This window comes from Mobula birostris, chromosome 7 (genome assembly GCF_030028105.1).
Source record: "Mobula birostris isolate sMobBir1 chromosome 7, sMobBir1.hap1, whole genome shotgun sequence".
Classification (NCBI taxonomy): Eukaryota; Metazoa; Chordata; class Chondrichthyes; order Myliobatiformes; family Myliobatidae; genus Mobula; species Mobula birostris.
In genome coordinates this window covers 40,545,012-40,567,365 of record NC_092376.1, presented here as the reverse complement: position 1 = coordinate 40,567,365, position 22,354 = coordinate 40,545,012, and the positions used below count along the sequence as shown (strand labels likewise).

The 22,354-nt window shown below is 37.4% G+C and overlaps 1 protein-coding gene across 1 annotated transcript in view; it reads left to right on the top strand.

Moving 5' to 3' along the window:
* The window catches only part of LOC140200711 (microtubule-associated tumor suppressor candidate 2-like), a 268,025-nt gene that overhangs the window by 164,351 nt on the left and 81,320 nt on the right, over window positions 1-22,354 (top strand). The window contains exons 5-6 of the mRNA XM_072264293.1: window positions 598-696; window positions 12,825-13,042. Of these exons, the coding sequence (XP_072120394.1) occupies window positions 598-696; window positions 12,825-13,042 (317 nt within the window). The remainder of the gene's footprint in view (window positions 1-597; window positions 697-12,824; window positions 13,043-22,354) is intronic.

Here is a 22,354-nt window from a genome sequence, read left to right as displayed (position 1 = left end):
TTTGCTCACAGGGCCATTACTGAGACTTAATTGGCTGCCTTGTGTTTTGTCAGTCTCAGCCAAACTGCCAAATGTAGAGCAATGTAATAATGGAACACTCCGGTATGAGGATGAAGAGACTACAATGATAACAAAATCCATTTGATAGCCTGTAATGGAGCATAATTGGCCAAAAGTGCAAAGATGTATAATGTAATCACTATCCCTGCTGACTGGAAAAGGTTTAAGTTACTATAAAAAAGTCCTATTTGTGGTAATAAAAGGGCCTGTTACAGAGAATCCATCACTACCTGAAGATTGCCTGATAAGTTACACTTTTAAGCAAGTTTGATAACAAATATAGTATAAATTATATATTTGAAAATTTTGTAACATTGCCAAATATTTTGAAGCAATGTCTGTAATTGTGTTTATCACCTATGAATGGAGAAAATATTTATCCTTAATGAACTATTTTGATGGTCGGTGCATTTAATTTTAACTGTTTTTGTAGACAGTTCTGGCTTTATCCATGACTCTTGAATTATGTATGTATCCCATGTGGAAAAACCTGAGGAGTTATTATATAATAAATTGTTTGTTAATTTCCTAAAACAGCAATGAAGAAGGAGGTTCAAAAAGATCGTGATGTTCCAAAATCAATTAATTCATCACCAAAAAGATTAGTCATTCCTGCTAGCAAGCTTCACTCGCCAGGTATGTAAATAATCTATAAAACATATTCCTCCCATGATCCTCTCGTATCCCTTTTGCCAATCACCTGTCCAGCTCTTAGCTCCATCCCTTCCCCTCCTGTCTTCTCCTATCATTTTGGATCTCCCCCTCCCCCTCCCACTTTCAAATCTCTTACTAGCTCTTCCTTCAGTTAGTCCTGACGAAGGGTCTCGGCCCGAAACGTCGACTGTACCTCTTCCTAGAGATGCTGCCTGGCCTGCTGCGTTCATCAGCAACTTTGATATGTGTTGCTTGAATTCCCAGCATCTGCAGAATTCCTCGTGTTTGTGTTCCTTAAATCAGCTTCAATCCCATGTTCTAAGACTATTGAATTGTTCCCTAGTATGATAAGATGGACTGTTGACCTCATAACCTACCTCATTGTAAGCTTACAATTTGCTGTCGACCTGCACTGCACTCTCTCTATACTGCAAAACTTCATTCTGCACTCTTATTGGGTTACCATGCAATATTTCAATGCACCATTGTAATGAATTGATCCGTACGAACAGTATGCAAGCAAGTTTATCACTGTACCTCAGTACATGTGGCAATAATAAACCTATTTAATTTAAAAGTTTTAAAACATTGCAAGGAATGCAGAACTGTTATGTTATCATTACTACCTGATTTCAACATAACCCTATTTCTAAGTTCAAAATGAAATGCAATTTGTCAGGTTGATATCTGCTAATGTAATTACATGCCCAGCAGGCACATTCACTTTGAGAATGAAGCAAAAGCTGCTGAATGTGAAAATCTAAAATAAAAACAGGAAGTGTTACAGACACTCAGCATGTGAGATGGCAGCTGTATAGAGAAGCAAGGGTTAATGTTTCAGATTGTGAAACCTTGATCATAACTTAATAGCAGAAGGAGGAGGGGAGGGACGGATAGAACAAGGGGAATATTTCTGATAGGATGAAGGAAGATTCCCAAGAGCATTTTTTTTTTTTAGCGTGTCGCACCAGACAGTCAGCCATTCTTGTCTGGTGCGTGGAGTCAGGATTGGCCTCCTTTCGAATTAACCAGGTCACAATATGAACATTCCTAACTCGACCTCTTTTTTTTTTACGAGGCCAAGTGGCTAGCTTGATGCTCAACCTGGCACAGATGGAAAGCGTGCTCGGGGGGGTGGCCTGACTTGGACTTGAACTCAGGAGCCTTCGCTCCAGAGTCCGGCGCTGATGCCATTGTGCCACCAGCCGGCCCCAAGAATATGATTCCAATATTTGTGGAGTTATCTAGTTAATGGGTTACTGTGGGTGGTGGGGGGGGAGTGGCGTGGAGGGAGGGAGGGAGAGGGACAGAGGGGAAAAAAGGACATATTAAAGCTCTAGATGGGACCTGATACTGAAACCAAAACCAAAAGGAGATTGCTGGAAGTACCCAGCAAAGCACACAGAGGCAGTGGACAGAGAAAAGCTGAGTTAATGTAATGGAGGGCTAATCTTAAAATAGAACTGGAAAGTTCTCATAAATAGAAAAAGATAGTTAGCAGAAATTGTAAAAATCCTAGTAGACAATCTTACATTGGAGCCATGCTAGACAATGCAGGAGCCCACAGGTGGTTAGGTTAAATAAGAGCGGAATGGAGAATTAAAGTGGCAGACAACTGACAGCTCTGGGTTGTACTTGTGTACTAAATGATAGAATTTTGCAAAATAGACACAGAATCTGCTTCTAGCTTGTCCAAAATAGAGAAACTGTATTGTAAGCTACAAATGTGGAATCATATATTGTAAGGACTACTTCATTTTGATGTACTCTTTAGATCCCTAAATGGATTGGAATCCTGTCCTTTCCCATGATCCATGGATTTGAACAATCTTTCCATGTGAAATCATGGTTCACTTGTACTTCAATCACTGCTAACAATGTGGTCTCCTCTACACTGGAGAAACTAACAGAAGATCATGTGACCACTTTGCGGGCCACCCCTATTCAGTCTGCAGAGTAATCCTATGCTTCCAGTTCCACGGCTTTAATTCTCCAAACTGCTGCTGCTCTGACTGTCTGTATGCATCCTCCTATGGTGTTTCAGTGAAGTCTGATGAAAACTTGAGGAACATCATCACATTTTCCATCCGGAGAAATTTAGCTTTGGGGTGTTAATATTAGACTCTCTCTGATGTTCTGGGCACTTCCAGCTCTTTCCTTTTGGATAGCAATAGTTCTGACCTGGATCTTTCACAGCTTAAAAAAACATGTGTCCTCTAATCGCCTGAAGTATCTATTAATCCGAGAACTCTGAAAACACTGGTATCTTTTTTGGTAAGGTTAATGTCATCCTATCAGAGTAAGGTTAATGTCATCCTATCAGAGATATTCCCCTGGCCCCAGCCATCCCACCCCCACCTTCTCTGCAATGTAACATTATCTTGTTTCCCCTCTTTTTCAGTTCCAGACAGTACTTTGAGCTTAGTTGCTGCTCAGTCTCAGGAGTGCTTCCAGTAATTTCTGTTAATTCAGCTTGTTTTGTTACAATTGATTGGAGAAGCAAATTACTTCTTGTAAGAAGTGAATTAGCCACATTCACTGTAATTTTCTCATGTAATTTTTTTAGGTTTCATTAAATTAACATTTAAATTCTTCAACCTCAGTCCATTTTCACTGGCATAGTGACAGCTTAATCTGATCCTGATCACATCTCATTGAACACTATTCATTTTAAATGGGATTCTCTCTTCATTGATTATCCATTTAGAGCTTTCATCTTAGATGGTTTGCTGGAGATCAATTGCAGCATTCACTGAATACTCTACCAATAGCCTGAATGACCAACTAACTTGGACAAATATTGGTGTTACTAGAAAAAAATAGACCACAAAGTATATCTCTTGTTTGCCAGCTTTTCTGTCATCTTATCAGATTAATAACATTGGAAGTATTGATATTCTGCATTTTCTGAAGAATGATTAGCAAAACACCAAAGCTGGCAGGTAAGAACTTATGAAAGAAACTCTTCAAATAAATTGGTCAATGACGTAAATCATCTTTGTAACCCAACAACAGTAAAAAAAAATTGTTTTCCAAAAACATAATTTAATTCTAGATAATCATTTTAACCACAACCCTGATCTCAATTTCCAGAGATAAGTAGCAAAAATGTTTGTTAAACTATGTTGGCATAGCCAAGCTATACAAGACTTCAGCTATTCCCACTTAGATGGGGTGGTACTTCGTATCCTTTCTTAATCTTTCCTGCAAAACCAGAATAATACAGGATTAAAGCATTGCAAGGAACTTTGAGATCCCAGGATGTATTTGATGGCAATTCATGTACGTTTTTCAAATCAGTGGCAGTTTGAGTTTCAAGTTTAAAGTTCACGAATCATTTTTGTAATCTCAATGACATTATTAATTAATTGTATAGTACTTTCATGATATTGCTCACTCAAATACTCATCAGCTGCTGAGATTACAAAAAGCTGGCACACGCAATAGATATACTGTACTTTGTGGTTCAAAATCACCCTGTTTCTCTGCCAATTTTTTCTAATCATGTTGAACTTTTGCCCCAGGTTAGTAGGTCATTACAGTAATGTATATCTAAATGGTAGAGAATTTAGTGAGTGCTCACATAGCAAAATGTTTCTCATTTTCCACAATAAGAGGATATTAGATAAAAACAGTAAATGGACAACCAGTGAAGAGTCATCTTTTAGAAGTGAGAGCTATTTTTTTAGAAAATATTTGCATCAAGTTCCTCAGGAAAACAATAGTTAGTTCTTTTCATATTGAATATTCAATCAAGGTAAAGGTAATATTGATCAAGGAACATAGACTGTAAGTAGAAAATTTATTACCAAAATTCAAGTACAATGGATTCCAGTTAACTGGGACACATTTGGGACCCGTACACTTTGGCCAATTAAATGGGTGCTGAAGTTTCATGGAAAATGTTTTGAAAAGAAAAGCTACCATTTAGCTGATTGAGTATTTAAATGAAATACAGAACAAATTAGAACACTACCAATATTACTACAGTACAACTGTGTATTAGTTCCTAATAGTTATTGACAAGGAATTAATCCAGTGTACACTGCCATGTTCTTTTGAGTCTGTAAATGAACAAAATCAGTGCAGATACCTAGTGCAGATAATGGCAAGTTCTGTCAAAAATCATTGCTTTTTAATTCCACCCAAATGAATAACATAACACAAGCTTATGCAACAGATGCCATTTATAAACTGTTCACACTAGTCACAGTGCAGTGTCTAACAGCCAGACAAGTACACATGCTGAAGCGAGTTAGAAATTGTTGCATCCCTCAAATCTTCATTCTCATTGTAACATTCAAGATGATCGTCAATACTTTCAAATTCTTCGTAGTTCCCAGCTTGCTGAACTAGTGAAATCATTTCATTTTCACTCTCAACTGTTTCTGGCATCCCCAAGCCTGAAAGCTTGAAAGCATAGTGAGCAAAATAGTTCTGAATGATTTTACTGCTTGATTCCCACCCACTATCAGAGACTGCTTTTTGAGCACAAACACACACAACTGACACTATTTAAAAATTGCTCGCTCCAAGCACGGTGTAGTGTCTAACAGCCACACAAATGGACACGACTGACACAAGATATAAAATATTCAGCAACAATCTCTGTCCCAATTAAACGGAATGGTGTCCCAAATAAATGAAGGAATTCTGGGATTTTTTTGTTGATTAATTGTTTGGTCTTTAAGAGTTGTCCCAAATCCACGGTGTAGCAAATCGAAGAGTGACATTAGTAAGGTTATGATGGTAGAGCATCATATTAGAATGTGTAGTTAATTCAGAATAAGATTACCACAAAATACAGGAAGCTTATAAATTAACATATAGAATTAGCACATAATTGGGAAATGAATTTTAACATGGATATGCGAAGTAGCACATTTTAGCATGAAGAAAAAGGAAGTCATATAGTCCTTGCATGTTTTCTGATATACCAAACCAACTACCTTGATCCCAAAAGTAAAATTCACAGTGAATAAGATCATGGGTACTTCTTGGATACACGAGCTCCCCAGGTTTCATAGGACCTGGCTTGCAGAAATTCAACTTCATGTGAATTTTCTTATAAATTCTTAGAGAATTTTTCATGATAGGAAAATTAGTTATAGAAATACAAGTTTCATCAGGAGTTATGGAATAGCAGCCATTTATTTGATGTGGCTACCAATCTTAAAAAGAAGTTTGTTTGTAGCTTTCCCATTTAAAAAAAAATATATATTTGTCTTAGAAAATTGTGGGTTCCAGTTCACAGTTGGAGGCCATCTGAGAAATTTGCTCTGGAAACTGACATGGTATTTTCTATTGCTGATACTCTATCAGGCAATCTAACATTCATTGATAGCAATATTTTGGCTGTTTTAAGGTTGTCTAAAGTCCCACTGGATATGAGACATTCTGATTCAGTATCTTAGCAACTATGGGCGGGACTGGGAGTGGGGAAGACAATAAATGAATGTTCATGTTAATCAACACTCAGTGAAATTATTCATTTATGACTTACGGAAGAAATTTGTTCACAAATAGTTCTCAAGAATGGAACCCTTACTGCCTGTACTGCCCAGGTCTGCCCATTCATTTTTACCTCTTGCATCTAGCAGGAGTTTATGAAAATAAAGAAGAACAGAGATGCTGGAAATCTGAAATAAAAAATACAGAAAAAGCCTAAAACACAAACGGATCAAACAACATCTGGGCAATGAGAGATGGAATTAGTGTTTCATGTTAAGGAACCTTTGACCTGAAACATGAACACTTTTCTTGACCTGCTGAACCATTGGAGAAGGTTCCAAAGAGATTCACTAGACTGATATGAGAGGTTGTAGGAATATGAATAGATTGGACAGTCTAGAGTGCCAGTCAACAAATTAGACAGATGTCTTTCAAATTCTGAAACATTTGAAAAGCCAAAAAAAGCAAGGTGGGAGCAATAAAACTAATGACCATAAATGTAAAGTCCGTAGGAATAATTGTATTAATAGTACAATTGTACCAATAAACTCCATAGGAAGTCTACTCAGGAAGGGAACCCACTACCTCAAAAAATAAGAATTAAGGCAAAAAAAAAGGCTGTATTTGAAGAGTCTGTAGATAAACACGTGATAATAATGCAGAGTTTGTTGGTGATCTTAATTAAACAGAAGTGAAATGGGACATTTGGAAAATAAACACCTTTTGGGATGAATGGCAGCTTCTGTGCCACAAATACGTTATAACACTGGGATGACAACTGTGATTAACAATGGATACAGGAAATACTGTCGTTTAAAACAGCTTTAATGTGCTGTGAAACTGTTCTTACGATACCTTTCCTAACTACTTGCTTGTAGCCTCTGAGGAAGTAGGGCAGTAATAACATATGATTAGATGGTTTTGAAAGGAGCACTTGTTTACGTACTCTTAGGAGAAACATTGTTTATGAGATATTGTAAATGGCAACAATAATATTGGACAGTGAATTCAATGGGTGAAAGTTGACAAGTTATCTCTCCGTTCAGAAATTGACAAATGAGCATGCCAGTGTCCATTGTAACTCAATAAAACAGAAGACTATTACTGCAAAGAGTTGGCTCATAAACTTAAAAGAAAAATTGTTTGGAATTCCTTGCCTGTGTTTAGAAATTAAAACCATAATTTTTGTTTGTGCACCAACAGTGAAGTCAAAATTGTTTGTGAAGTTTTCAATCCATAATAGAACATGAAACAGTAGAACACAGGAAAAAGCCATTCAGCCCACAATGTTGTGCCAAACCAGCTAAAAAGCAAATCAAAATCACACAAACACTGATCTCTCCTACCTTCACTATATCCATATCCCTCCATCTTCCTTACATTCATGTGCCTATCCAAGCCGCTAATGTATTTGCCTCTAACACTATACTAGGCAGCACACTCCTGGCATCCACGGCTTTGAGTCAAAAGGGTTACCCTCACGTCCCCTTTGAACCTACCCCTCTCACCTTCAATTCATGTCCTTTAGTATTAGACATTTCAACCTTGGGAAACTGATACTCTGTCCACTCTATCTATGCCTCAAATAATCTTGTAAACCTCTATCAGATCTCCCCTCAGCCTCCGACACTCCAGAGAAAACCCAAGTTTATTCAGCCTCTCGAGATAGCATATGCATTCTAAACCAGGCAGCATCCTGGTAAACGCCTTCTACACCCTCTCCAAAGCCTCAACATCCTTCTTATAGAGGGGTGACCAGAACTGTACACAATACTCCAGATGTGGCCTAACCAGAGTTTTATAAAGTTTCAATATAACCTCTTGACTTTTGAACTCAATGCCTTGACTAATAAAAGTAAGTGTTCCTTAAGCCTTCTTAACCACCCTATTGACCTGCGTAGCTACTTTCAAGGAGCTACGAACTTGAACTACAAGACCTCTCTGCTCAGCAACACTATGAAGGATCTTGCCATTAACAGGGTCCTTGCATTTGCCCTACTAAGATGCAAACCTCACATTCATCTGGGTTAAACTCCATATGCCATTTCTCTGTCCCTATCTGCAACTGATCTATATTGTGCTGTGTCCTTTTTCAGTCAACTCCATCAATCACGGGATCATCCACAAACACACCGTCTACATTTTTATCCAGGTCATGTATATACATCACAAACTGCAGAGGTCCCAGCACAGATCCCTGCAGAGCACCACTAATTACAGAGTTCCAGCTATCTACTACCCTCGGTCTTCTATGCTGAAGCCAGTTCTGTACCCAAACAGCCAATTCGCCATGGATCCCATGCATCTTAATCTTCTGGATTAGCCTCCTATGAGGGACCTTGTCAAACGCCTGACTAAACTCCACATAGACAACATCCAGTTGACTGTTGCCCTCATTCTCCAATGCATAATGTCAGGAATTAGTCTTATTACTTCTTGACAAGCAATACATGAGACAGTTCAATGGGAGCTTTCACAGAAATATGCTCCATAGAAATTAGATTAACGTTTGAATCAGATTTGGAAGTGTGTAAAGGGAAACTAAAAAGATTCAACTGCCAAAGTATTAAATTGTATAAGAGCCCAAACTGAAACTTACAATGCAAAATTACCTGGTTTGTGGACTTTTATTTTCATACTCTAAATGATTCAGGAGTTACAACGTTCATATAAAATTTGTACTTTTGCAATTCTACAAGCAAACCAATGAGCATCAGCCGCTATTGAGCGGAGGATACTTAGCGTAGTAGGGCTTCCCCTTTCCTAACTACCAGGTTTTCAAGGTTCAGATTTATAAAACATTGATAACAGCCCTTTAGATCACCTACTTCAATGTGATTGTGTTGAAGTGGAGTTCAATTGGTGGTAATATGCTCTTGTCAATAAAGGATGTTAATTTGAAATGAGTAGTAAATGTTGACTTTTTGCAACTCTGTAAATTAACAAGAAATAAAACAGTTACCAAAAGTAATTAAACAGCAGGCAACTCTAATGATTCAGGAGATGGGAATCAGAAGGTTATTCAGCATAGAGATCAGTCTCCAGTAACGTCCACAGAGATCATAGAAACATAGAAAATAGGTGCAGGAGTAGGCCATTCGGCCCTTCGAGCCTGCACCGCCATTCAGTATGATCATGGCTGATCATCCAACTCAGAACCCTATACCTGCCTTCTCTCCATACCCCCTGATCCCTTTAGCCACAAGGGCCATATCTAACTCCCTCTTAAATATAGCCAAAGAACTGGCCTCAACTGTTTCCTGTGGCAGAGAATTCCACAAGTTCACCACTCTGTGTGAAGAAGTTTTTCCTAATCTCGGTCCTAAAAGGCTTCCCCTTTTTCCTCAAATTGTGACCCCTCGTTCTGGACTTCCCCAACATCGGGAACAATCTTCCTGCATCTAGCCTGTCCAATCCCTTTAGGATTTTATACGTTTCAATAAGATCCCCCCTCAATCTTCTAAATTCCAGAGAGTATAAGCCTAGTCGATCCAGTCTTTCATCATATGAAAATCCTGCCATCCCAGGAATCAATCTGGTGAACCTTCTTTGTACTCCCTCTATGGCAAGAATGTCTTTCCTGAGATTAGGGGACCAAAACTGCACACAATACTCCAGGTGTGCTCTCACCAAGGCCTTGTACAACTGCAGTAGGACCTCCCTGCTCCTGTGCTCGAATCCTCTTGCTATGAATGCCAGCATACCATTCGCCTTTTTCACCGCCTATTGTACCTGCATGCCCACTTTCAATGACTGGTGTATAATGACACCCAGGTCTCGTTGCACCTCTCCTTTTCCTAATCGGCCACCATTCAGATAATAATCTGTTTTCCTGTTTTTGCCACCAGTGGATAACCTCACATTTATCCACATTAAATTGCATCTGCCATGAAGTTGCCCACTCACCTAACCTATCCAAGTCACCCTGCATCCTCTTAGCCTCCTCCTCACAGCTAGCACTGCTGCCCAGCTCCGTGTCATCCGCAAACTTGGAGATGCTGCATTTAATTCCCTCATCGAAGTCATTAGTATATATTGTAAACAACTGGTGTCCCAGCACTGAGCCTTGCAGTACCCCACTAGTCACTGCCTGCCATTCTGAAAAGGTCCCGTTTATTCCCACTCTTTGCTTCCTGTCTGCCAACCAGTTCTCTATCCACATCAATACCTTACCCCCAATACCATGTGCTTTAAGTTTGCACACTAATCTCCTGTGATAGATCAATATTAAGCTAGTTACTGCTCTCTACATTTTTCAATGATTTGGATCAAGAAACCTCAACAAGTTCTTAAATGACAAAAGTATGCAAGTATTAGACACTACGAAGAGACAGACTATAGGCTGATCTAACTGGTTTGAACAAATTGGACAGCATTTACTTGCAATCCTAGGGATCCAATGTCTTGTTCAAATTATTGCATAAATTAAATCCTACTGAAGATAATTCACTCCATTAAGAAAACTAACAAAGAACAACAATGACATCTTAGCCTTCCTCTACATGTAATATTGTTATTGGAGGAATTATGGGAAGCATTGTTCTGTTGACGTCATCTGAGCAAGTATATTCACAAATTCTTGCATGAACTTATTTTTTGAAGATTTATTTAACAATGTGAAACAATGGTTGGAGGGAAGCTGATGAGAGACAGATAGTTGTGTTATAGATGACAGAATATAGGGAGAGTGGTGGTGTGAGCTGAAGGAAAGAGATGTGTTATATGTTTTATTTGGTAAGGACAAATTAAGTACTGAATCTGTGGAATGCTCTTCCAGAGGCTGTGGTGGAGGCCAAGTCCTTGGCTATATTTATGATGGAAACTGATAGTTTCCTGATTGGTCAGGGCATCAAAGGATATGGCAAGAAGGCAGGTTGAGTAGGATCCAGGATTAGCCATGATAGAATGACAGAGCAGACTAGATGGGCTGAATGGCCTAATTCTGTTTCTATGTCTTATTGACACTAAAAGAGTGAATCATGATTAACTTATTTTAAGATTTAATGCTTAGTAAGAGGATGTTTCATTATTTTAGAAACTTAATGTAGTTTTAAGTGTTTAGGTGTTCTCGATACAACACAATCAAATTCTTTACATTGGAAAATCTTTCAGTTTACATGTTTCTGCTTCAAAACTATGTTTTCCCACAACATGCCCTTTCGTAAGTCAAAGGATACCTATATTAAGATTTTTGGTCAAAGAAGTCTGCAGCTTATTCTTGAAGCTAAAGGCAAGAAATCTCAGTCAAATTTCCAAACCATAAAGGGGAATATTTAAGTGAATTCTCCAGTCAGGAATAATGATCATACAGCAGACTGTTCTTGTTTTTTTTTTATCTCTCCCCCCCGCCACTCCCGGCTTACTTTTTGGGCAAGAGAGGGGACAAGTTGACCTTTGGAATAATTTGCTGTGGTCTGGTGATTTTTATTCAATTTATGAGTAAGATCACAAATCTCTCATTCCCATGATCAGCTCTTGTTTCTACAAATATTTAAAACACACAGACCACTATTCTACAAGGTGGTTTAAGATTGCAAATCTTGATTCTGTATATTAAAAACTATGGAAGTTAGTACTCAACAAGCAGAAAATCTTAAGCAATAGTCTATTACCATCATAGTTCAATAATGTGATGGCTAACAGTGATAATGAGTACTAATTTATATATATATAAAGAGCTTTATATAGCTACCTTATGACTTTAGCATTAGCACATTGTAAAATCCATATGGAATTGTTTAGGCCAGAGATAGAAAATCCTACTGTATACTAACATGACAATAGAAGATGCTGCAGTCATTTCTAAAAATATATTCATTTAACGATGCAGGCGTTGCTGCCAAAGCCAGCAACACTGATTTCCCTTGAGAATGAGGTGGTGAGCATACTCCTTGAACTGTTGAACAGGGAGGGTTGTACTTACCAATCAAACTTCAGTGTTTTTTTGCATTCTCAAAATTTGTATTGGGCTTTCTCATCAAAAGGTGCAACCTAGCAAAGGACTGACTGTGTAAATCTAAGAGCAAATTTCTTAACAATTAATGCCAGCGGCAATAATCTGATACAAATTGAATTAAGTCTCTGAGGATAAATGCACCTATTTAAGCGTTAACCCTCATTCAAAGCGTGAGTACGATTCCTTCAGGTAACTTAATGCAAATTTATGATATGCAAACAAATTCTGAATATGAAGAATTCGCAGAGGGCACAGTTACACTGTAATTGATCTGAAGTACATTGACCCTTATTTCCACTTTGTAATATTAGCTTTGATGATGAGTCTGCCTATTCATGAGCTTAATCTACCCTGAATAACTAATCTAGTAAGTACTGCATTTAAATCACATTTTTTCCTCTGTTCTTTCAATGGCCCTATCTTACTCAGCTGAATACTTGTATGTTGTACACTTTAAACAGACCATGACCAATGAAATTAATTACATCCTCTATTAAAGTGAGTTCAGTTTTAATTATCACTGGCATTTAATTTTTTTAAATAGATGCAACTATTTATGAAGTTTTGTCCATGCAATCAATACTGGATGTACAGAATTTTAAAGAAGTGATTTTGCTTACAAAGATTGTGCACAGGTCTGGTTTTTAAATGTGATGAATGTCTTTGTCTCGAATCTCTAATGCTGGTTTCACCTCTCCCCAAGGACTCAGCAAACTGAGGACAGCTCCAGCTGTTACAAGAAATGGACTTTCAGCAAAATCTGACCACCAGTCACGAGAATGTGAGCGGCAAACCATCCAGAGACTGAAGGAAAGATGTAGGGAACAGACCAGACAGCTCCAGTCTCTCCATGAACAATTGAAACACGCTAGTCTTGGTATCGAGGTTCTTGCGATAACAACACAATATTTCCACCATAAAGTGAGTATGTCATATGTATAAAAGGCTTCCTGTCGTCCTTCTTGTAGAAATTTCCCAAGCATCAGCAATTATTTTCATAAAAAGAATTTTGGAGTTTAGAATATTTTGTTAAATCTATACACATATTAAGGCTGTCCTACTTGAGTTCAATGCTGACTGGTATCTCCTGTGATGCTGCTGGTGCCAAACTGTATTTGTCTCTGCTGTCCCTTTCACCAGCTGTTTGGAGGCAGGGAGCCTGCTGCATAGCCAGCAGCTTGCTCTCCAAATCGTACCATCCCAGCTTGCGTATCACGTAGACAGATATTGCTCAACATCGATGGTCTACCCCGACCCATGGAGGGCCTAAAAGGCATGAATTTAAGGGCAAAGTCTTACTAAAGATTTATGCCAATTTGGGCTTAAAGAATTTATTTTAACCGTAAATGATTAGTTAGAAATAATGTTTATTACTAATTGAATTCAATATTACCTCCATTCCATAAAATTAAGAGTTAAGTGCCTTTAATACTGTTTGTTGTAAGTTTACAATTGATTTTCAATAAAATCACCAGAGCAAAAATAAAATTGCTGATGTTATAGCTTCAAGGTGAAAATACTCAACCGCCAATGAAGTTGCATCAAGTTGGATAAGTCACCGGGACTGGACGAGATGTACCCCAGGCTACTGTGGGAGGCGAGGGAGAGATTGTTGAGCCTCTGGCGATGATCTTTGCATCATCAATGGGGACGGAAGAGGTTCCGAAGGATTGGAGGGTTGCGGATGTTGTTCCATTATTAAAGAAAGGGAGTAGGGGTAGCTCAGGAAATTATAGACCAGTGAGTCTTACTTCAGTGGTCGGTAAGTTGATGGAGAAGATCCTGAGAGGCAGGATTTATGAATATTTGGAGAGGCATAATATGATTAGGAATAGTCAGCATGGCTTTGTCAAAGGCAGGTCATGCCTTACGAGCCTGATTGAGTTTCTTGAGGATGCGACTAAACACATCGATGAAGGAAGAGCAGTAGATGTAGTGTATATGGATTTCAGCAAGGCATTTGATAAGGTTCCCCATGCAAGCCTTATTGAGAAAGTAAGGAGGCATGGGATCCAAGGGGATATTCCTTTGTGGATCCAGAACTGGCTTGCCCACAGAAGGCAAAGAGTGGTTGTAGACGGGTCATATTCTTTCTGCATGGAGGTTGGTGACCAGTGGTGTGCCTCAGAGATCTGTTCTGGGACCCCTACTCTTTGTGATTTTTATAAATGACCTGGATGAGGAAGTGGAGGGATGGATTAGTAAATTTGCTGATAACACAAAGGTTACGGGTGTTGTGGGTAGTGTGGAGGGCTGTCAGAGGTTATAGCGGGACATTGATAGGATGCAAAACTAGGCTGAGAAGTGGCAGATGGAGTTCAACCCAGATAAGTGTGAGGTGGTTCATTTTGGTTGGTCAAATATGATGGCAGAATATAGTATTAATGGTAAGACTCTTGGCAGTGTGGAGGATCAGAGGGATCTTGGGGTCCAAGTCCATAGGACACTCAAAACTGCTGTACAGGTTGACTCTGTGGTTTAAAAAGCATACAGTGTATTGGCCTTCATCAATCATGGGATTGAGTTTAAGAGTCAAGAGGTAATGTTGCAGCTCTATAGGACCTTGGTCAGACCCCACTTATGCTCAGTTCTGGTCACCTCACTACAGGAAGGATGTGGAAACCATAGAAAGGGTGCAGAGGAGATTTACAAGGATGTTGCCCGGATTGGGGAACATGCCTTTTTCAATCTTTTTATTAGTTTCATAAAATATAAACATAACATAGCAATAATACAAATAGTAGGAGATACATTGTTTTACTTAAAATGAGTAATTGTAAGACCAAATAGTATAAATTGACAAAACTCCCAATCGTGTAGGATAACAATGAATAATACAGGACAAAAAAAAAACTGGAGAAAAATCATGAAAAAGAAAAAAAAAAAATAGGAAAAAAAACAAACCCCACCCCAAAAAAACACTAAACTAAACAGAATTAGTCAACTAAACTAAAAAGGCTTGGGTAATTCTAACAACGTAAAAATGGAAAAGAAGAAAACCTTAGTGTCGACGACTCCGTTCCTCTCAACCAACAGTACAGAGAAGTAAAATAAGTTTGGAAATAGTCAAATTACATCATATGAAAATGCTGAATAAATGGCCTCCAAGTTTTTTCAAATTTAATGGAAGGCTCATAAACCACACTTCTAATTTTTTCCAAATTCAAACACAACATAGTTTGTGAAAACCAGTGAAATACAGTAGGAGGGTTAATCTCTTTCCAATTCAGCAAAATGGATCTTCTAGCCATTAAAGTAAGAAATGCAATCATCCAGCATGCTGAAGAGGTTAAATGATTTGAGTCTATCTTTGGTAATCCAAAAATAGCAGTAATTGGATGAGGTTGTAAGTCTGTATTCAAAACCGTTGAAATAATATCAAAAATATCTTTCTAATATTTTTCCAACAAAGGACATGACCAAAACATGTGAGTTAAAGAGGCTATCTCAGAGTGACATCTATCACATATAGTATTAATATAAGAATAATAACGAGATAGTTTATCTTTGGACATATGAGCCCTGTGCACTACTTTAAACTGTACCAACACATGTTTAGCACATATAAAGGATGAATTAACCAATTGAAGAATTTTTTCCCATTTTTCAATCGGTATAATAATCTTAAGTTCTCTTTCCCAATCAGCTTTAATTTTATTGGAAATATCAGGACATAAATTCATAATTATGTTATAAATAATTGCTACAACACTTTTCTGAGAGAGATTTAGATCTAAATTTTTTTCTGAAGTATCCATTGGATATGAGTGTGGAAAATTAGGAGAAGCAGTAATTAAAAAGTTCTAATCTGTGGAATCTAAAAAAGTGAGATCTGGGTAAGTTATATTTATCAGAAAGTTGATCAAAAGACATGAAACAATTATCCAAAAATAAATCACGAAAATGTACTATACCTTTGGTTTTCCAATCAAAGTAAGCTTGATCCATAGTGGAAGGTTGAAAAAGGAAATTAGATATTATAGGACTTGCTAAAATAAATTGATTGAACCCAGAAAATCTTTGGAATTGAAACCATATACGTAAAGTATGCTTAACTATTGGATTATTCATTTGTTTATACAATTTAGAAGGAATAAAAGGAAGCGAAGTTCCTAAAACCGAACCCAAAGAGGACCCTTGTAATGAATTACATTCAAGATTTACCCAATGTGGATTTAAAGGTACATCCAAATCTCGTAACCAAAATTTTAAGTATCGAATATTAATTGCCTAATAACAAAATCTAAAATTCGGGAGGGCTAACCCCGCCCCCCCCCCCCCTTTTTTAGATTTCTGTAAATACCTTTTACCTAGCCTAGGATTTTTGTTCTGCCATATATATGAGGAAATTTTTGAATCAACATTATCGAAAAAAGATTTTGGGATAAAAATTGGAACCGATTGAAAGACATATAGAAATTTGGGCAAAATAATCATCTTAATAGCATTAATCCGACCAATCAAAGACAAAGAAATTGGTGACCATTTAGTAAACAAAAGTTTAATCTGATCAATTAAAGGTAAAAAATTAGCTTTAAATAAGTCTTTATACTTCTTCGTAATTATTATCCCTAAATATATAAATGAGTCAGTAACCAATTTAAATGGTAAACATCCATAAATAGGTACCTGCTTATTTAGGGGAAATAATTCACTCTTATTAAGATTCAATTTGTAGCCAGAAAAATTACTAAATTGAGCCAACAAAGCTGGAATAGCAGGAATTGACTTCTCCGGATTAGAGATATATAATAACAAATCATCTGCATATAATGATAATTTATATATTTCGTTTCCGCGGGTAATACCAAAAATATTGGGCGAATCACAGATAGCAATTGCTAAAGGTTCAAGGGCGATATTAAATAGTAAAGGACTAAGAGGGCATCCTTGCCTAGTACCACGAAAAAGACGAAAAAAGGGAGATCTTTGATTATTAGTACAAACCGAAGCTACCGGGGAATAATATAACAATTTAATCCAAGATATAAATGTCAAACTAAAATTAAATTTCTCGAGCACACTAAATAAATAAAGCTATTCAACTCTGTCAAAGGCTTTCTCAGCATCTAATGAGACAATACATTCCAGGGTAGTAAGTGAGGGAGTATAACAATATTCATTAACCTCCTAATATTAAAGGATGAATAACGATTTTTAATAAATCTGGTTTGATCCATAGATATAATTTGAGCTAATACCTTCTCTAACCTAGTTGCTAAAATTTTTGAATCTACATTCAAAAGAGATATCAGTCTGTATGATGCACAATCAGTAGGATCTTTATTCTTTTTAAGAATTAAGGAAATAGAGGCTTCATAAAATGATTGTGGTAATTTACCTAAACTGATTGCTTCTTTGAATATTCTAGACAACCACGAAGAGAGAATAGAGGAAAAGGATTTTAAAAATTCCACTGTAAACCCATCCGGACCGGGTGCTTTTCCAGAATTCAATGATGAGATTGCAGTTATTATTTCTTCCTCTGTGATAGGAGCTTCTAATGATAAGCAATCTTCGGGTGATAATTTCGGAAAATTCAGTTTACTTAAAAAATCATGCATGGTATTAAAATCATGAGGAAAATCAGAGTGATATAAAGAGGTATAAAATTCTTGAAAGGTTTTGTTTATCCCATCATGATCAACTGTCAAAGTATCATCGTGTTTGCGAAGCTTAGTAATTTGACATTTAACCAAGGCAAATTTCAATTGATTAGCCAATAATTTACCCAATTTATCACTATGAATATAATAATCACTTCTAGTTCTCATTAATTGATTTTCAATCGAGGATGTTAATAGTAAGCTATGTTCCAATTGAAGTTCAAATCTGTGTTTGTACAGCTCCTTACTGGGAGAAGTAGCATATTTTTTTATCAATTTCTTTAATTTTATCAACCAACAAGCATATTTCATTCTTAGCACGTTTTTTCAAACCAGCCAAATAGGAAATAATCTGACCACGGTTATAAGCTTTAAAAGCGTCCCAAACTGCTCCATTGGAAACTTCTTCCATAGTATTAATTGAAAAAAAGAAATCAATCTGTTCCTTTATAAACTTGACAAAGTCCAAGTCTTGAAGCAAAATGGGGTTAAATCGCCATTGTCTATTAGTACAAGAAGTATCCATTAACTTGATAGAAAGTTTCATTGGAGCATGATCTGAAATGGCGATAATGTCATAATTACAATCAATTACAGATGGGATTAATCGAGAGTCAATAAAAAAAATAGTCAATTCGAGAATAAGAACCATGAACATGTGAAAAGAATGAGAATTCTTTCTCGTTTGGGTGTAGAAATCTGCAAATTTCTGAAATCCCAGAGTCAAACATAAAAGAGTTAATAAGAGTAGCCGACTTATTCGGTAAAGCCAGACTACCCATGGATCTGTCCAACATGGGATTCAAACATAAATTAAAGTCACCAGCTATTATCAACATATACTCGTGTAAGTTAGGAAAGGAAGTGAATATGTGTTTAAAAAATTCAGGATAATCCACATTCGGAGCATAAACATTAACCATAGCAACCTTTTTATTAAAAAGTAACCCAGTGATTAACAAAAATATGCCATTAAGATCTGAAATAATGTCTCGATGAATAAATGTAATTGAGGGATCTATAAAAATTGAGACGCCTTTAATTTTGGCTTGGGAGTTTGAGTGGTATTGTTGTTTTTTCCAGAACTTAAAGAAGCGTTGATTATCCTCTTTCCTTACATGAGTCTCTTGTGCAAAAATAATATGAACATTCAGTCTTTGGAATACTTTGAAAATCGTTTTCCGTTTTATTGGGTGGTTTAAACCATTTGTATTCCAAGAGACAAAATTAATAATGTGAGCCATAATTTAAGATTAGCCCTTTGGTGAGTAAGGGGTTAACCATAATGTGAACTCATGAAATCGGAAGAGGAATACATGATCAGAGAGGAACCGGAAATCCCGACACTGCAGACATCTTTGTAGTCCTAAATCAGCCCAATAGAAAAAATTAAAAAAGAAAAAGACTACCCCACCCACCATCCCCAAGAGCCCCGAACTAAGCCAGAAAAGGCTGAAGAAAGAACTAACTAATACTAAATCTAACCCCATTTCTGCAGGAGGCAACTCCAAAGATATATGTTATATAGATGACCCCCCCCGGAAACTGATATATGTATAAAAACAATTAAACACTATACTAAAATAATCTACATAGTATAATTACTAAAATACATAAATAAGAAAAAGTTAGTATCAATATGTATGATTAGTTAATTATAAATGAGAGTAAATAAAATATTGCTTCCAAAAAAAGGGGATTATTATGGGAAGAAGAAACATAAGAACATGGTGTCCCAAAAAGAACAAAGGAGGTTATGCAAAAAGAAAAACAAATCGCCATTTTAATTGTACAGAAACAAAAATAAAGAACATATAACTGAAAATGATCATCAGATCAAATTGTTAGTAATAATATCGGAAAACAAAAAGTTAAGGAAAAATTAACTAAAAGAAAGTAACGTTATTTGCAAAAAGTAAATATTTTATATAAGTTGTAAAGTAATAACTATAGTAGTAAGCACAAAACAAAAATCTTGAGCTTATAAAAAACCTTCATCGTACGGTAGTAGAAAGTTCATTTTTAAAAAAAAACACCAGGGAAAAAAGCTGATACTGAGGGCACAGAACATTAATTAAAGGGCGGTGTCCGTATCAGATGGGTAGTTATCATGCAAAAAGCTTCGAGCGGCGGTTATGGAATGGAAGATGCGACGAGATCCATCAGGAAGAGAAATTCTTAGGCGTGCAGGGTACAATAATGCCGGTTTGAGATTATTTTGATAACATTCCGACATCAGAGGTTTAAAAATCGGTCGCTCCTTCTTCACTTCGGGACTGTGATCTTGAACTATCCTGAAGGAATGCTGACGATACTTGATCATGCCTTGTCAACGAGCAGTCTGGAGAAGCTGTTCTTTAACATTAACATAATGGAAACGAAGAATAATTGGTCTGGGTTTGGATACAGCCGGTGTCGACTTTGGCCGCGGTAAATGATGGACACAGTCAAGTAATGGAGGCTCGTTGGGAAAAACTGAACTGAACGTATCCTTTAAAAGTTGAGCAAAGAATATTGAAGGGTCTCCATCCTCAACATCCTTGGGTAGACCAATTATACGTAAGTTTTGTCTTCTCGATCGATTTTCAAGATCGATGACTTTGGATTTAAAATGTTGCAGTTATTTAATAGTCGAAGCTAAATTCTGCTCTTAAGTTCTCGACTTTTGAATCCGTCTTCTGAGATTTAATATCCAGTTCAGAGATCTTACTTCGATGTTTTTGAACTTCACAATCCAAGGATTTCGGAGATTCCGTGATTGATTTTAAATCTTCATTAAGGCTTTGACGTTGTTGTTCAAATTTATCAGATAAACTTTCAGATAAATTTTGCCGTTGTTCCTCGAACTTTTCCTCTAGAAACTTCATCATAACCTCATAAGGTAGCTCCATTTGTTTAGAGTCACCTTTCTTTTTCCCTCCGTTCCCGTCAGAATCTTTCCCATCTTTGGCTTTGGATCTTGTACTCATGTCTTTAAATTCCAGAGTTGCAATTTAAGAAAAAGTCAGTAAGATAGAATAAATCTTCTGGTGTGGATAAAATTGATTAGATAAAGGAGAACATAGGTTAAAAAAGATAACGGGAATGGAGCGAAGCGAGAAGCAACTTCACTCCATGAGCGCTCCCTGCAGAATCCCCATGCCTTATGAGAATAGGTTGAGTGAACTGGGCCTTTTCTTCTTTGAAGCGACAGAGGATGAGAGGTGACCTGATAGAGGTGTACAAGATAATGGGAGCCGTTGATCGTGTGGATAGTCAAAGGCTTTTTCCCAGGGCTGAAATAGCGAGCATGAGAGGGCACCGTTTTAAGGTGCTTGGAAGTAGGTACAGAGATGTCAGGGGTCAGTTTTTTACGCAGAGAGTGGTGAGTGCGTGGAATGGGCTGCCACTGATGGTGGTGGAGGCGGATACGATAGGGTCTTTTAAGAGACTCCTGGATGGGTACATGGAGCTCAGAAAAATAGAGAGCTATGGTTAACCCTAGGTAATTACTAAGGTAAGGACATGTTTGGCACAGCTTTGTGAGCCAAAGAGCCTGTAGTGTGCTGTAGGTTTTCTATGTTTCTCTGAAGAAAATACATTTTCAGTATTTCAATTTTTTATCATTTGAACTGTTGTAGTTAGCTTTGGTCCAAATTGCCAAAGACCAAAATATAATTAAACAAAATAGATTTGAAATTTAGTTGCAGACAAATTAGGAGGTGATTTGGATCCAAACTATGACTAGTAAAGCTGGAGGCAGAACTATGCCAAATTAGTTGCTCTTATTTATTTTTGAACAGCTGTAGGTGCCAAGTCTAAACCAAGAAAAAGATCAAATGTCCTGCAGAGAAAAGATTCTGGATATTGAGGGAGTAAAGTTAAGAATAGAGTACCGAGTGGCAAACAGTAAAGGAACATTGGCAGGATTTGATGAGTGGGTGACAGTCCCAGGCTTCAAGATACACAATAGGGAATCAAACAAATAAAAACTTACCACTCAGGTAGCTGACTCCACTGTGTTTTGGAAGAACACTGGTGTTGTTGCTGAATTCAGAAAGTACTGACCTCAAATGATTTAATCATACAGTAGATGAGTTTTGTACAAAAAAAGATGCTAATCGTCTTACCGGGACTTCTGGAAAGATGACGGCATGCTCAGACTCAGCAGCTTCTATTGGGCCAGCCAAAGGTGTCATTGTCTTTTTATACATATTTGTTATGATTGCAAGGGCCCTGCTGGACATTCAGAACTTCAAGAACTGCCAGTCTACCGCATCAGCAGGTTGGCAATTGGCAGAGAAAACGAAGGAGCTGGACTTGACGTGGTTGTGCCTGCGTGAGAGAGGCAGTGGTGAGCGAAGGCAGTTGCAGTCTAACAGCGAGTGATTGTCTTAGTCACTTTTCTTGAGGTCACAAGACTTTGTTGGATATTGGTAATGTGAAATGCTGCGATTCTGATTCAGTGTCTTATTGATGAGTGGCCTCAGTTGTAGTGAGGACTAGACCTCAAACCGCAGTCACCTAAGGAGGAGACGTCAGAGTCGGTGCCTTCCACCAGAGGTGGTGTGATGTGGCATCCATGCTGGAGTCGATGCTGCCCTCCTGTATTTGCTCGGCAGAAGATAAGGTGTATCGTGTTTGGCTG